Source organism: Xiphias gladius, chromosome 10 (assembly GCF_016859285.1).
Source record: "Xiphias gladius isolate SHS-SW01 ecotype Sanya breed wild chromosome 10, ASM1685928v1, whole genome shotgun sequence".
In the NCBI taxonomy this organism is placed as follows: Eukaryota; Metazoa; Chordata; class Actinopteri; order Istiophoriformes; family Xiphiidae; genus Xiphias; species Xiphias gladius.
Genome location: NC_053409.1, coordinates 21,229,562 through 21,246,397, shown reverse-complemented (window position 1 = coordinate 21,246,397; position 16,836 = coordinate 21,229,562). Strand labels below are relative to the sequence as shown.

Sequence of the window (16,836 nt, the reverse complement as noted above, 5' to 3'; positions counted from 1 at the left end):
AGTCTAAGAGAATCTCAGCTTGGGCATGGAGATATCAACGGAAGGCCTGGGTTACTAACTGGGGCATTTATCAGAGCGATCTGGTCTTACCAAAGATGCTAATGAGTTGAATTATAGGATAGTTCAACCTCTGCTGCTTTGTGGAAGTGCACTATTAAATCCATATTCCTTTAAATCATAATTTTATAATGTGCATTATATTTTTGGGGCCAGCAGCAGAATGTCATATTTTAATTAAATTTTAAACCTTTTAAGAAGCCCTGACCTGTCAGTGGGTCAGTCATTTCAAACTCATACTGTGCAGCCGTGATGCAAAACGTTATCTTCAACCCTGGTGGAGAAAAACCTAAAGTTTCCAGAGATATCAAAAATGTCAGGCTGAATTTTTGGGAAATGTATGCTGACTTTAAGAGAACACATGCAAATAGACACAAAAACAAGCAAATTGTTTTCTGTGATTGCTTGTGTTGTGTCTATTTGCACGTGTTGAAATGTGTATAAAATGATGCACGAAACATCTTGAATATCTCCATTTTGTCAAATGGTGCCTTAATGAAAACTATCTATCTTCAGGTTAGAGCAACCTTAAAAAGAGTTATGCAGCGGGGAAAATCTCTATGTTAATGGGTTAATTTGCCAAAAATAATTAAAGAATCTTCCCCTTTAGAAAGCGAAGTTATTGAAATTAATTTTGTTGATATTTATACAATATCAGTCTGTACCTGGACATTTCGGTTGAGGCTGATAGCAGGGTAATAGACGCCCTCCAACCCTTCGAACGCCACCGGACCCTGCTGCTCATCGTTGATGAGGAAGATGAGGATCCTGCGTGTGAAGTCAAGCAGCACTCCTATTGTAGCTCCTTTACTGATGCCACCGTCCGTCCTGCGTAGTCATACAGAGAGAAATTAACTGAAGAGACAACAGACATTCGCATAAAAGAAAAGCCATTCTCAGCAAAATACTGCAGAATATTTGCAGAAGTCCTCCCATCTTGTAACTGCACTGTGTTAGCAGTGGGGGAAAGTAACTAATTAGATTTACTCAAGTATTGTACTGAAGTGCAATTTTGTGGTACTTGTACACTAGTATTTTCATTTTCTGCTACTTTATGGTTCTGCTTCACTGCATTTTATTGGGAAATATTGTACTTTTTATTCCACTACAAAATTCAATACATTGTCAGAGATTCAACCATTCCCAACCTTTCTGGCTCCTGACCTCTTACAAAAAAGCAGTTTCCGGCTGGAGCTACACGTCCCATGTCTTTGATTTCGCCTTTCTAATATTTTTAAAAAGTCCAAAAAATTAACACACGTGTGTGTAGCAGAACTTTGTTTTTTCTTCTTTTGTACCTGATTAATCATCTTAGGATCCCACAGATTGATTTTGTGACCCATTCGATGGGCCCGACCCCTAGGTTGGGAACCACTGGACTGAACGACTATATGATGTAGTTAAAATGAGCTCCACCTCAATGAGCTGCAACACTAAAATGCTGCTTACACATTTATGCATCAGTGGTAACAATCTAACAATGTAAAATATAATAATACATCAAGCACAGGGGCCATTTTCTTGATTTTACCTCTGTATTTAATTGTAATGGAGTATTTTGACATTGTTGTACTGGTACTTTTTACTTAAATAAATGATTTAAATACTTCTTCCACCACTCTGTGTTAGTGTGACTTTGCCAAACACCTATACTCATCTCAAAATGATAAAAAACGATTCCTAAAGCTTAAGACTTTATACATCCTTTCTTGAATGAAACTGGATTAGTATGTTGAGGATCACTTTGTTCCCGTACCTGTTGGTGTGCGAGTTGTTGTGCATGAACCAGGAGCGGTTGTTGTCCACGTACATGGCCCAGGCCTTGTCGTCCTTCCCCAGCATCACGTCCTTCAAGACGTCACCCCGGGCGACCCCGAAGGCAGGGTCTGGGTGGTTGTCATAGCGATCGATGGTCATCTCCCAGTAATGCACGCCACGGGAGAAGGCAGAATTACCCATGACCACTCTGTCATCGTAGCTGTTGCACGTCACCGTCAGGTTGTCGTTGGAGAAGATGATGTCCGGGTGAGCGGAGGCTGGGTCAAAGGTGAACCAAGCAACTGGGCACAAGAATAGTTGCACATACTGTTGTTTAACATCAATAAAACATCTCTAATACAATGATCACAAGCATATTGAGTAGACTTTACAAAGGTGACGTGGATTTAGAAGTTGGAGGTCAGATGAGGTGAAGTTACACTGTAAAAGTATCTAAATTAAATGAATAGCACACATATGAAAAAAGATGATGAGAAGATTTACTGTCACTATAATGATGCCGTGAATTAATAGTCCTTAGAATCATACTATATAATAAAACATATAACTTTATCCTAATAATCTTAATAATATCACACCTGTGTCAGACAGGCTGCAAACAGTAGTTGGCGTTTGTTTTCACCTGCTTGGAACACCAGATGGGTGGTGTTTACAACATCTAGATAATTCAGCCACAGCTGAGTAATTTTTTAATCAGAAAAAGTACACAAAATTGACTTCAAAACACATTCTCAATGATTTTGTTTTTTTTTCCTTCTACCATAAAGGGTAAGTTCACTCAAAATACACAGAAAAAAAAGGAGTGTGAATCGCCTGAATAACAGGGCATTCTGCGAAGACATGATGCTGTCAAGTTTCTTTTAAAGGTCCCTTTTAAAGCTGCACTTATCAATATTTTTATATTTAAAATGGGTGAAATGACTCTGTGTAATGGAAAGGTATCACTCATGGTGACAAACCCACAGAGAAACATCTCTTGACACTGCAGTTCTGCTCGGTAGAGCTAAGGGGAACTGCAGCAGACAACACCCTGATAAACCCACTGTACACCAAATGCCCAGCACCAAACGTCAAACAGACAAAGTTGGTGACCAGCTGGTGAGCACAGTGGAGCATTAAGCAGCTAAAGAGGCAGATATTTCCCTCAGTGATTGGTGAAGACCAAAACCAGATTTAAAAGGAGAGTGAATATCGCACCTGCAGTTGCCAGGTCACCAGATACACAACTGCAAATGAATAATAATGTTCCAATTGCCAAATCAACTTCAAGGGGATAGTATGTCAATGTAACACTTCCCCCAAGTGACCAAAAAATGGTTCTGTAGATCTCAAAATCTCTAGGGGTTTTTCTGAAAATATGCTTTGTGGTAATTTAGGTGAATTGTTCCTTTCACTTTCTGTGATCTGTCGCAGCACATTACACTCCAAGCAGGTTAAATCAAATGCTAACAATAATTTTTGGAAACTGTTTGACTCAGGGTTGAAGAAAAAAGTACCACAGCTCTTTACTCTATACATAGAAATGTGGGCGTTTAACAGGCAGACGTCTGCACTTAATATGGGCTCCACTGGACTATTTTGTCCACAGATTTTACTGGTGTTACTATGTTTCATTACAAAATTTTATTTCCCAAAAGAAATAAAACTAAGCCAGTATATTAGAAGCCTGTATTGAACATTTAATAAGTGCAGCCCACAGAGCAGCAAACTGCCCACCTGCTGGTTTGAGAGTGAGGACTGCACTGATGAAACAGGCAATGGCCAGGAGGGGATTAGAGGGGAAACGGTCAGCAATGAGAGCCGTCCATACCTGTGCCTATAGACTGAATACCGCATGGAGGGAGTCCAGCTGAAATGTGAAATGAAAAGGGGAAGAAAAAGAGGGGAAAGGGAGAAAGAAAAAGATTGGAGGAGGAGAGCGAAGCGAAGCGTTGAAGCAGACAGTGTAGAGGGATCAGGAGGGGTGGCGGAGAGGGTAAAAAGCAGGTTTGATCAGGGAAGCCGGTTTAGCTCAGTGGCCAAAAAATCAAAGAAGAGATCCCCCCAAAAAGAAAACAAAAGAGCTCTTAGAAACAAATCAAGGGAGAGTTGAAAAGAGCAAGCATGAAAACAAAGAGAAAGACTGAGAAATGTTCCTTTCTTTCCGTGGGGGAAACAAAACCGACAAAATCAAAGCACAGTCCAGTCAGGGTGAACGATGTCAGTGCTCTGCAAAAACACTGGAAACGTCTGAGTGGTTAGATCACTTTGTACAGCCCCCGACAGCTGCTGGGCGCTCTCTCTGTCAGGTAGGGAGGCTGTCTGGGCCCTTTCAGGCCCACTGATGGAAGACAAGCTTCCCCATCTATGCAGAGCAGCATTAAACTAATGGGAAAGCGAGCACATGGGTGGATTATAGGCGAACCAGCTGCTGCTGGACGTACCTGGTTTAAAAGCTCAAACACACTCTTAAACAGAATGTACATCCTGTGGCTGCTTTTGCCTTAAAACCTTGCAACGGATATTTTGTAAGCTTTTACTGTTATTATTTTTGTGTTTCATGAAAGATAAAACAGGTTGAGGAAGTTTGATGGGCCCCGGGGTCCTTAAAATCCCTTTGAAACTCATAATTAAAAAATCAAAATGAAAAAGGCTTTAATCTGGCAGCAGCAATTTATTCTTAAGATCCTCCGGGGTTCACTCAGGATTTATTTGCTTTAAAAACGAACATGTGGCTCCCAAAAGAAGAAGGACACTGAGCCGAGACTCTGTTCTGTGATCTTATCAAGTGACAAACACAAGAAAACTACTCTGTCACTCTTATTAGAACTGTGATAGAATACCTGCCAGCTGTTTGCTAAAGTACAAAGTCACGGTCACGTGATCAGGTTATATGAGGGTTCGTTTGTCTGTTTATTAGTCTCCCAGGCAATGACTACAGTGCCAGAGTAGCGATTACTCTTCTTGGGTTCGCACAAAAACAATCTCGGTTCATCATGTACAACTTTGGTCCATATGACAACATGACTTGCTAAGTTGTTGCCATTTTCTTAATGACAGACATTAGAAACAGTGAGTGATAATGAGCAACAATCTGCTTTCAGTGTTGTCAGTGGAGACATTTATACAATTGCTTTTGAATGACTTTGAAGAGTCTCCGGCAAAGTTTCACACATTTTTAAATGGCATCTTAAAACTCAACAGTTTTCCTTCTTCTCTTTCTTTTCTCTTTTTCTTGATCTGTACACTTTGTTCGCTTTGGTCCAGACTGAAATATCTCAACAACTATTGGATGGATTGCCATGAAATTTTATACGGACAATCGTGTTCCTTGGAGGTTACTACTGATCCCCTGACTTTTCCTCTAGCGCCACCGAGAGATTCACATTTGTGGTTTTGAGAGCAAGGTCTCAAGAACAATTCGATGGATGGCCATAAACTTTGGTACAGACATTCATGGTTCGCAGAGGGAGACTTTTATTAACTTTTGGGGGATTAATTTTTCATCTCGCGCCGCCATCAGGTCACAATTTCGATTTGATCAAAACTCCTATTCATGACCAAATGCTAACACATTTCCTATCAGCTTCAGCTGTGCTTTGTGTTTAAGGCTAATTACCAAAACATAGCATGCTAACATGCTAAACTAAGATGGTGAACATGGTGAATACTGCATCTGCTAAACATCAGCATGTTAGCATGTGAGCATCACTGTGAGCATGTTTGAGTCTTGGCTCTTTCTGGATTTTAACTTTATGGGCATGAGCAACTTTATCCCAAATACTCACTGGGTCACGCAAGATCAAAGGAATAAATGGATGGATTCTGCTTTAAGAGTGTGTTTTTCCTTATAGATATACAGTCATATAAGTGGGAGGAGGAGCTGGTGCTTGACGTACTCTCAGATGTCTGCATGATCAGTGTCTTGCTGTACTGGCCCACTCCGCTGGCGTTAAAGGCCTTCACTCTGGACTTGTATGTGCTGTTGAAATGCAGCCCGTCCACTGTGCAGATGGTCTCCGTCCCCACGTATACTTCCTGTAAAGACACGGCACTTCCTGTTAAACTGGCAGCTACATCAAGTGCGTAATTATGACACAAAACAGGCAGAGAGTCCCGCTTTTGTATCCGGGCCGCTTCCGCTTCAGAAATACTGTCCCATTTGGATCTGGCAGCGAATGTAATGAGAGTGTGAGATTGTACAACTGAGCGTGGGCGAAGCAGCCCACACCGGAGTATAAATAGACATGGGGACACAACTTGCCAGGCTCAGCGTGGCGCTGCGTTGGCGAGCCTCAATGAGTCAGAAAAGTAGAAGAGGAAGAAAAAAGTTCCCTTCACAATTTGGAAAACAGTTGTTTGGCAAAGTATAGGCTCCGGCGCAGGTTTGAATTAAAAAAGATCTGAGTTCAAATTAAAGAGATGCACAGACCGAATGGCAGATTGTAAAAGCAAAAAGAACTCTGACATGTTCATTTAAACACAATCACAATAAACACAACATCATATAAAGTTCCAAACTGTGCTCTTAGATGCTCTACGCTATTTCTGTAGTGAATCTCAGACTAACAGCAAAAACTACAACAACATGTCTCCAGGCTGTTGCACAATTTGGCATCAACTGCCTGCCAATTAGCACTTAGCGGATGCGGTTGGTGAATCTGTTGGCAGACTGGATGTAAATGATCACCCTCTTGTGGAAGAGCTGGAATTAAGACGAAGGCTCGATGAAGGCTCGTACAAACAGACATTTGCAAAACGAATTTAAAGGGTGAGAGATTACAGGCCAACTGGTTTTAGCTACCAGCAAACTGCATTAAGGTCACTGCCTGCTTTTGCTAAATTAAAACACGGGATGCCTCTACAAACAGCTGCTGGAGCTTTCACATTACACAGGGAGTGTCTAGCTGATGCTCTTGAGTCTAGAGGAGCAACTGTCGTCCCATTTCAGCCTCTTCACAAACCACCAAAGTCGACAGGGTCGTCTATTTACAGGCATAAAAAGTCTAAAAGTCAACGCAACACTCGCACAAACAGAATATGCCGCTGAACTGTGTACACCATGAGCAAAAAACGCCAATATTTGGGGGTCTCTCAGTGACAGGCTCTGGTGAGTCATGTTGGGTGTGTGTGTGTGTGTGTGTGTGTGTGTGTGTGTGTGTGTGTGTGTGTGTGTGTGTGTGTGTGTGTGTGTGTGTGTGTGTGTGAAGCATGTGAGCATTAAAGTTGTGAAAGGATGGCGACAGTTCGAGAGAGAAGAAGGGAGAAATTGAAGTATGGGGGATACATTCGGTGGCTCTACTAAGCCCTTGAACCACTGGCTCTCTTTCTCTTGATTTAGAAGCTTGTGGCATTACCAGTACACGTCTTAGCCAGACATGTCATACATCATTACACTCTATTTTTCTCAATCACATTCTTGCACTGAGTGATGGGATCCTGCATGAACACGGCCAGAACAGTTTTGGTTATTCAACATGAGAGATCTCTGTACTTGCGCAGGATTCAGTTAGAAAAAAAGGCACTGTCACGAATTTCCATGTCCCAACCAGGATGCGATGGCCGTCGGTGGGTTGTTTGGGCACTGTCAATCAAATCTGATCAATCCCACACCCACACAGTCCCGATTAAGCAGGTTAGCAGAATTTTTTGAGTCTTAAACTCCTAATAAATAATACTTAAACATGTTTTGTTTTTAACTTTGATTACTGCTAATTTCGTAGTAAATATTTCATGTTAAAGAGAAATACTGAACAGTTGGAGCCAAGTTTTCAAGGGCTTTAAAGATAAGTGACACTACTCTGAAATGCATTTGGTTCGTGAGTGCTACTATACATGTAATTTGAAATGGTTTGGGGCTCTTGGCTTCCCAAGAACTTGCAACACTGTGGATTGCTCCCTTTAAAATGTTTTACTTTATTAAATCCTAAAAACAAGTATGTTTCAAGCCCATATTGGCAATTATTATACTTACTGGATGTTTTATCTTGTGCTTCAAGAGTAGGAAATGGGGGAACAACAATTTTGTCTCTCGTCATTTACTGTCAGTGCATGGAGAGGCATCTCAAACCAAAAATAGTCTTGGTTTTTCTCCCTTGACTGGCAAACACTATTTTCTTCTTTCCCTCTTTGTGCTGAGTCTGTAAAGTCTTAGCCTCAGGGGTTTGTCAGATATAAAGAGTAAAGTGGCATTTTCCTCCCAAAATAAGAAACAGGATTCATTTGTTTCCCACCCAGTGAGCACGGGAGCATCTAATAAAAGATGATTTCAAATACTTGAGCAACATCCCAAAGTTTAACACCACTTTAAAAAGCCGCACAGATCTTCCAGATTGATTGTTAAGAGAGTCAAAAGGGCTACTGTGCTGTATATTGAGGAGTGGCTCTTTACAGGTTTAGAGGTCAGACACGGATATCCTCCGACATTCTACTAAGCGAACTGTTCAGGAGGTATAAGTTGTCATTATAACAAAGCAGGGGCCTCAATGTATGGAGCTGGGGGAGGGTCTTATGAGGATTGATTACATGGTGAGCCTCTGCGAGTCTCTGAACGCGGCTTTGATCCCGGATCACGCTTCCTGCCGGATCATCCCAGGCGAACAGCTGCATTACAGACCTTTTCTCCTGTTCCTCACTACGCTCTGTCACTTGACCTGCTCTCATATCACTCAGAGCTGTGCAGCGCGGCCGTCACACATCGAGTCGACAAGGCGCTACTTTCACATTCCCCTGGCTTATCTGGTGTCCTCCCTGGCACCAAATGAAGGAGTTTTTGTTGAGATAGAAGGGGAGTAGTGTTCTGCAAAGGTGAATTATTACTCTAACTCGTCCCGTTTTTCACTTTTTATTTTGTAATCTAAATGCAAATCTAACAAAAGTTCCCAGTCAAAGGAAAAGTAATGTTCACATCTATTAAAGTCGAAGGATAAATCCCAACTCGTAGGGACAAAGGAGTACCTGCAGAGGGAAACCTACCCTGAATGGCCCCCCGTTTCCATCGTCCAGCTCCAGGATGTATCCGTCCACGGCGATGGTGGAGAGTGGTGGCTGTTTCCATGACAACGTGGCACTGTTGTTCTGAGTGCAGCATTCCTCCAGCTGGAGCATCGGAGCAGCTGGGACTGAGGAGGGGAAACCAGGCCAGATTACAGCCCACGGAAAGATGCCCACATGTGCGCTGACACACACACACAAACACACACACACACACACTCCTCTCAACTGGATCCGACTCTGCAGTGCACAAAGCCCTGTCCGATATTTATCATTTATAAATTTCACTATGAATTTATGAATTCATAACACATGAATCAAAGGCCTCCGACTTATGAATATCAACAAACCGAACTTCTTTGCCTTTTTGAGTAATTTATAGAATATTAAAGCAAACACCTTCAGCATTTAAATATAAAGCAGGTACATACATACACAACCACAAACAAATTTTTATGCATACATCCTCAGTACCAGCACGTTCACCCACTCCACCATTGCTTGACAATTCTTTCTTATGTTTACCAGTAAAATCATTTGTGATTTTAATACATAAAGAGGTTATATGCAAGAACAAGTTGTCTTTAAATTGCAATTGTAAACCCAAGGGATTGCTGTCACTGAAAAAGGAGGACACTCCTTTACAGAGAAGGAACGTTAGTTTCCATAATACACTTTAGGAAAATACTACATATACAGAAATGTCAGAGTAAAATTAGGTTTTGACATTCTTATTTTAACAGTGCCACTGGTAGGTCAGTACAAAAGCTTTACCATAGACCAATGATTTGGGACTGCAAATGCTGCAGGAATATTTATAGTGATTTTTCATAAGAGAGAGAGCAGTCTGACTACAGAGCAACTCCTTCACAGGATTGTACGGGTTCACTGTCCTGCTCAGAAACACTTCAGTAGAGGAGGCATTAGCTCTCCAGGGGGCTTAAACTTTCCTCTTTGAGTTTAGCAAAGTCTCCTCCTGTGCTGTACCTGCCCCCCTTCTTCCAGCCCACTTTTGAATAAATCCCTCAGGTGTCTCAAACCGTTTTTTCTCCTCTCTTTCACCTTTCATCTGGACAAAGTCCAGCTGGTGGATTGTCTGCAGGAGGGGCCCGCTGTCCAGAGTGAGGTCAAAGTCGCTGGTCATCCTTGGAGTGAGGGTTCCCTTCCCCCACTGACTCTCCGTCATGTGTACTCTCCGGATCAAAGCATCAGAGATCTGAGGGCAGCACAGGACAATTTGATCCACATTAAAACTCTGTTAGTCGTCAATAACAAATACCCCACCGGGAACCAGACAATCACAGAGGATCAGAAATGTATCTATGTCATCTGCTCTTTATACCATCCTCTACTTAAACAAGACATTAATTTGGGGATCATTGGGAAATAGAGACAATTTTCATTCAAGTATGCTTTCACTGATTAAATTCCAATTAACTGAAGGGTAACCGAGAGAGTCAATTTGTATTATGTATCCCAAAATCACATATCACAAATTTGCCTCAGATGGCTTCACAATCTGCACAGCATACAACACCCTCTATTCTTAGACCCTTGGGTTGAAGATAAGGAAAAAAAAAACCTTTAATTGGGAAATAAAGGCACGTCAGAAGGTCGGCTGAACATGCAAAGATGTGAAATGTGTCTTCAGACAAGCAAACAATTCAACATATATAAAGACTAATATAATAATAAGCTCGGTTTAAATGGATCTGCTTTTTTTTTTTCCAAAGAATACTAATTTTCCTTCTGTCTATTTCCAAACTGCATGCCTATTTCCATGGAACTTCCAAGGAAATTATTAGGAAATTTTGCATCTATTAAAGAAAATGTTGCTGACATAAACACGACACCTGTGTTCCCCCTATAAATATTTTACCATGATGGGTAAAATAATTTTGCTCTGTGCTAAAAAGGCAGATAAAAAGAAAAGATAAAAAAAATCTAAATTTCATTTTGAAATGTCTGCTCCATGCAGTTAACTCTTGTGCTTGCCACTATGGAGCATATCTAGCAATATACAGCGTTTGCTCATCAGCTCCTGACATTCAGCGCTTCAGTCAGAGCGACCATCAAATTAACATAAGAGCAAAGTTTTTTAGGCATCAAACTGGTAAAACAAGGTGAAGCTGCTCAGCAAAGGCTATGATAACCAAACTGTAACTTCACTGTATCTCTCAGTTTAGTTTTGGTTGTAGTTATTTTTCATGTGGATGTAGAGTCAACTTTATCTAAAATGCAGTGGGTTCTATGTAGTTGTAGTTGAATTAAACATTGCCTCATTTTAAGGAGCCGTAGCTTCCAGTAGAAAAAGAGTCTTACCTGGAGGAAACCACTGGGGTCATTCTCCTTGATCACCTCCAGACAGTACTCCATCAGCCCCGTGGTCTGACGCAGCTTCACCGTACAGTGGGAGATCTGATCCCGAACCACCTGGAAAAAAAAGAGCGAAAAGGGGCAAAAGAAAAAAAAAAAAAATTTTTAAATTAGGGATGATGGAAGAGAAAAGAGGGAGAGGAAAGAAGGAAGAACCAAGTGGGAATCGGGCTTTGCAAGTATGATACACTTATACAACAACAACAAGCATGTGGAAGAATTGTATGTTAATCATCACCCTTTTTTCCTGTAATCACTCCGGAGCGGAACATGAAGGAAATGCAGAAAATAGGGTTTAATGAAGTAGGTGTGAGCGCCAGAGGATTACCAGGGCTGAGTAGATGGAGGAGACTGGAGATGCAAAGAAAGTATTAAAAGAGTAAATAAGGCAAGGGAGGTGGAGATCATGAATGAGGGAAGGAGAACAACCAGGCAGAGCAGAGGAGAGGAAGAAAAGCACTGTGAGGGTGAGGAGGATAAAGAAGAAAAGGTAGATGCTGGGTGGAAGAAGGAGGCCACTAAACACAGATTAAACAAGGCTGTAAATGGATAAAGAGAAGGTGAATGAGACGACCAAGGAATACCAATAATGAGATTACGAGCAGGTTTGTCAAAGTAATTTTCCCCCCTTGAGACTTAGACACAGAATGAGGGAGGAAGAGGAGGCTGAGGGGACATCGGCAACTGGTCTCGTTATTGACGTTAACAGAAGGGAAGTGACACTTTGTTTTCACACGCAGACCACGCAAAGAGTCATCAGCCTTAGCTGAGACGGGGAAGAGACGACCCTGCTCTAAAATGCTCTTTCTGGCTTCTTAAGATATGGCATTTTTACTTTGTAAATTCACTTCAGAATCAAAACATACAGATGGTTTGTTATTTCTGGGCACAGTCACTGATTTTAGTCTCAGAAAACACATTCGATATCACGAAAAGATGTTAAAAAACACGAATGTGATTCATACTGTTTAGCCCCTATCAATCATTATATACAGTATCTTCCCATAACATGATCTGACCACATAGAAAACATAAACCCTCCTTGTTGCACATACAGTCAGATAACTGATTTCTTTGATTTGATATTTGATAGATGTGACTTGGGAGATTCCCTCTGTCTCACTGACACTACTGATGTCCACAGAGCCCCCCCCCCTCCCTCAACAACGTGAAATCAACGGAGGTGCTGGACCGATGGTTGCTAGGTAACAGAAACTTCACTGCTGCTGTCTGAGGGGCTCCGAGGCTGAATGGAGAGGAAAATCCTCCCTGCCCGCTGCTCGGAGACAGACAGACTGTAGACGTGAAGATGATTTACTGATGACTGCAGTCAGAGAGCATCAGTATCCAAGTATTGTACCACTGACACCAACAGCAATGACTTCTATATGCTTACGGCTGATTGTATTCTAATTCATTGCACTTTCTCAGATTCAGTGGGCCCTGGAAATAAATATTCACATATCACTTACTGCGATTGATAGAAAGCAACCGTTACAGAAAAGTGCAACTTGCAGTATATGTAGCATTAAGACCTGCACCTACACACACATTAAGTATGCGGCCTTCTTTCTTTCATTTTAGGATTGTTTATAGCATCAAGTATGAGCGGACAATATGGATAAAATATTTTATTACAATACATGTCATTTTATATTGTATGAGCAGTATATATAGTGATAAATTCAATTATCTGGAAATCGAATTAAAAATTGAGACACATAACTTTGTGATCCCCGATGCAACAATCTTGAAAACCCAGTCATGTCATAAAACAGTTGTGCTTGCCAGTGATTAGCTACCACACAAAGGTGTAACCAGGGGGATGAATTAAAGTTAGCGTCTGAGCCTTGCCCACCTCCCCTGAAACATTTCACACTTTGTAATTTTACAGCAGTCCAGCGTGTCAGATGGTCAAATCACATGTTGTTCTGTGCAGTCTGTGCGGTAAATGGATAGTCATTAATATGCAAATGAGTTCATCGTGATAAAACACTTTAACTATCCTCTTTGCTGGACAGACTTTTTATTCTGGCACATTATTAACTGCGCGTGAACATGCTTTCATTTGTCCTCACAACTAGTACTTAAAATGTAAGGTCAGGATGAGCCGTTGCCATGACAACGGGGGTAAGAGGGGTCATGCGGGGAAGGTATAAAGCTTCAGTCGTGGACAAAGCTGGAAAAGACATTTTTCAGGTGGATAACATCGACATTGCGGAGTAGAGAGAGCAGCACTACAGGTGCAGCTGATGATGAAGGATGCTAATGCTACAGCTGAAGCTGGTCCCTCGGACTGATGTCACATATTAAATTTGTGACATAAAGAATATCACATGATGCTAATGTGAAAGCTGAGCAGTTTGAAACGATTCTCCAGGGCAAAGCGGAGGACAGATCAATGACCCCGAAAAGAGAAGATTAAGAAGTTGAAGAAAAGATGGAAAGACTGCGGAGTGTAGCATGCTTTATTCAAGCTTCAGAGAACTGACAGCTTCTGTTTCATTTTGGTTTGTTTTGGGCATCTGAAAACAATTTTAACTGACCTCAGATGCCTTCCAACAAACTGCGAAAATACGCTTGAAAATGCAGATTTCAGTCATGAACCATCGGAGACTCTCAGTCTTCCCTTTTTTAGCTCTTTACACATGTGCTTTTATCTGCTGTGAGCACCAGGGAAGGTAAATTTAAGCAAAACTCTGCAGACAAGTCAATCGTGTTTAGCTGAAGTTACTGGGTCTGGAATCACATTTCTTTTGACCTTTTTCCCTCAGCGAAAATAGCTGTGGTTTTGCATCCCGCTGAGATGACAGGCTGCAGGAATGACTGAATTCTTGCTAAGCCTTGGTCCATTCTTACTTCTGCAGGGTGAACTTAAATGAATCAAACATAAAAATCCAGCTTCTCTTTAAAGGTTCGGACCAAAGCAAACAAATTGTAGGTCCGACTGCAGTCTAAGGGGATTAAATATTAAGAAACTGAATATTTTAATCTAAATTAATATTTATGGAGACAAAGCGAATCGTATTGTAATTATTCCCCCGTTTTAGTGTTGTAATCAATCAGCCGGAGCACCGTCTTTAACCTCTCTTCCCATACAGTGGGAGGAGGTCTCACTCCAGCTCTGATGATTTGGTCTATATTTCACTGGCTGAGGCGCGACCATCACCTGCTGTGTCAAGCCTGTAACATTCCCCACCCCTGCAGTGGCCTGGCAGGGCTCCAGGAAGAGTTTGTCACTGCCGTCGCTGCCTGTTTAACAATCAGTCTCGGTGTCTGTCGTCCGTACGCAGCTGGAATTACAACCTCTTACTTCAGTACAACGCATATGGAGGAATCCGACTTGAGGGTGCAGAGAAATGCCAACGTGTTTCATCATACCTTTCTCTTTCCCCCCCTGTTCCTCCCTCTCAGGTTCGACACTCACTGCTGCTAACTGAGCAGCTTCCTCATCAGTCACCTTTCCTGAAATCTACTTTAAATCAGCCTGGGAATGAGATATAAAAAAAAACTGCCACCGGCAACACCACTCTGCCAGATGATGGGCGGATAATCAGTGTACGGGAGATTAATTCCTCTGAATTTAACACGGACGGGGACAGCAGCAGCTAGAGGTGGGACAGTAGCGGAGGAAACTTTGCAACTTGACGAGCGAAGTGGGAGAAATGGATTAAAAATTATGAGAGTGACATCAACAGAGTGCGGGACGGTGGTAGAGGGCAGAGCTGGCTGTGTAAGAGGGCCACCCTTTTTGCAGCGGCGGAGATGGCCAGGAGCTCACGTCCTCTGTCCTCGCCCACATATGTGGCCGGCATAGTGATTAAGCACGTCGTCACACAGAGTCCCAGCAGCTCCAACAGCGCTGCTAAAATAATCCCAAACAGAGGGAGGGCGAATATGTAAGAAATTAATACGCAGAGCGCTGAAACATACAGTAATACATCCCTTAACAGTCATCATTCATGTTCTACACAGCAGGTTTCCTTTCAGTTCCTCCTCTCGGGACCCAAATGAGAACTCTAGTCTGTTGCCGTGGGACACAAACTCATTAAAGCATGTTACTACTCTTGGTTTACAAGGAACTGCAAATATCAAGTGCATTCTGGATAGACAACATCAGTTTAAAATGACCTGACGGCAGATTTTTAATATTTAAAGCTACAATTACTGATTTTTTTTGGCCACTGACTTATTATCGCCTTTTCATTTCATATGGCAGATTTGTTTGACTAATTTATTCATATGTTTCATATAGAATTGAGTTTGTGTCCATGTGATAAATGTAGGTCCACTGTTCACTGTACTTCTAGCTGCTGTTTTTGGTCTCCACCAGCTACTGAGGGAAATAGGTGACCCTTTAGTTGCCAAATGCTCCACTATGTTCACCAGCAAGTCTCTTTCTTTCTTTGCCTCTCTGACTTTTGGTGCCGAGCAGGTAGCGTACAGTGGGTTTTTGGAGCCTTTCCTCTGAAAACCTGCAGTGGCTGCAAACTACGCTATGATAGCATACCAAAAACAATAAACTTGTGGCCCGGAAAACAAAAACCATCCATCCATCCATTTTCTGCCGCTTATCTGAAGTCGGGTCATGTTCGCAGCAGGTTAAGCAGGGCAGCCCAAGACATCCCTCTCCTCGGCAATGTTTTCCAGCTCCACCTGGGGGATCTCAAGGCTTTCCCAGGCCAGATGAGATATATAATCTCTCGAGCATGTTCTGGGTCTACCCCGGGGTCTCCTGCCAGTTGGACGTACCCGGAAGACCTCTATTGGAAGGCGGCCAGGAGGTATCACCTTGCCCGGATCAGGGAAACCGGCTCACCCTCCTGGAGCCAGACCTGGGAGGCGAGCCTGCCGGCAGGCCTGTGGGTCCACCACCTCCAGGGGAAGGCACCGGGGTTGGGTGCATCGTGAGCCGGGTGGCAGGCTGGGTCTGGGGCCTGAACATGCCAGTCCCTGACGTTGCAGAGTAGTGCAGCATCAGCAGGAAACAAAAGCACTGAGTTTAAGATGCTAGCTCCATAGAGCCGCGGGGAAACTGCAGAGATGGTCATAATTCAGTGTGAGTATGCCAATGTGAGCGACTCCTTTCACATTACAGTCATTTGATCCATTGTTAGTATAAAAAAATATTGATTATAGCAGCTTGAAAGACAGTTACACAAACACAAATATTGTCCCCAGCACTGACTACAGGATATTCAAAAGGAGCCAATATTATATAGTACATTTTACTGTTTCTGTTGAAATTATTAGGCCACTGCGGCACTTCTGACCTTGCAAAATACTGTGGCTGCAGTCGCCTAACCTGCTTCCATTATCAACTGATCTTTCAGCTGTTTAATCAATTAATCAGTTAATCGTTTAGTCTGAAAATTGCTCATCCCCATTTTTAATTGCTCAGGGTGATATTCTTCAGTTTTTCTTGTTTAGTCCAACCACCGGTCAAAAATGATGTAAATCAGACAAAAGTAGCAATAATCCACATTTGAGCAGCTGAAAGCTGAGAATATTTTGCATTTATGCTCAATAAATGACTCAAATGATAAGAGTTGAAACAATTAGCAGATTAAGAAATTAGCCAATTGGCAGAAAAATAATCAGCAACTGTTTTCAGTCACGTTTCAAGCAAAGTGGCCAAAAAATCCCTGGTTA

General features: G+C 42.1%; 1 protein-coding gene across 2 annotated transcripts in view; it reads right to left on the bottom strand.

Moving 5' to 3' along the window:
* Positions 1–16,836, bottom strand: part of trim9 (tripartite motif containing 9) — a 43,327-nt gene that overhangs the window by 5,209 nt on the left and 21,282 nt on the right. For both annotated transcript variants that reach the window (XR_005708214.1, XM_040136881.1), the window contains exons 4-9: positions 11,131–11,241; positions 9,871–10,024; positions 8,791–8,936; positions 5,715–5,853; positions 1,814–2,117; positions 723–885 (exon numbers count right to left, since the gene is read on the bottom strand). Coding sequence is in view for 1 of the 2 variants with exons in the window: in XM_040136881.1 (XP_039992815.1) it covers positions 723–885; positions 1,814–2,117; positions 5,715–5,853; positions 8,791–8,936; positions 9,871–10,024; positions 11,131–11,241 (1,017 nt within the window). In the remaining variant the exon portion in view is untranslated. The remainder of the gene's footprint in view (positions 1–722; positions 886–1,813; positions 2,118–5,714; positions 5,854–8,790; positions 8,937–9,870; positions 10,025–11,130; positions 11,242–16,836) is intronic.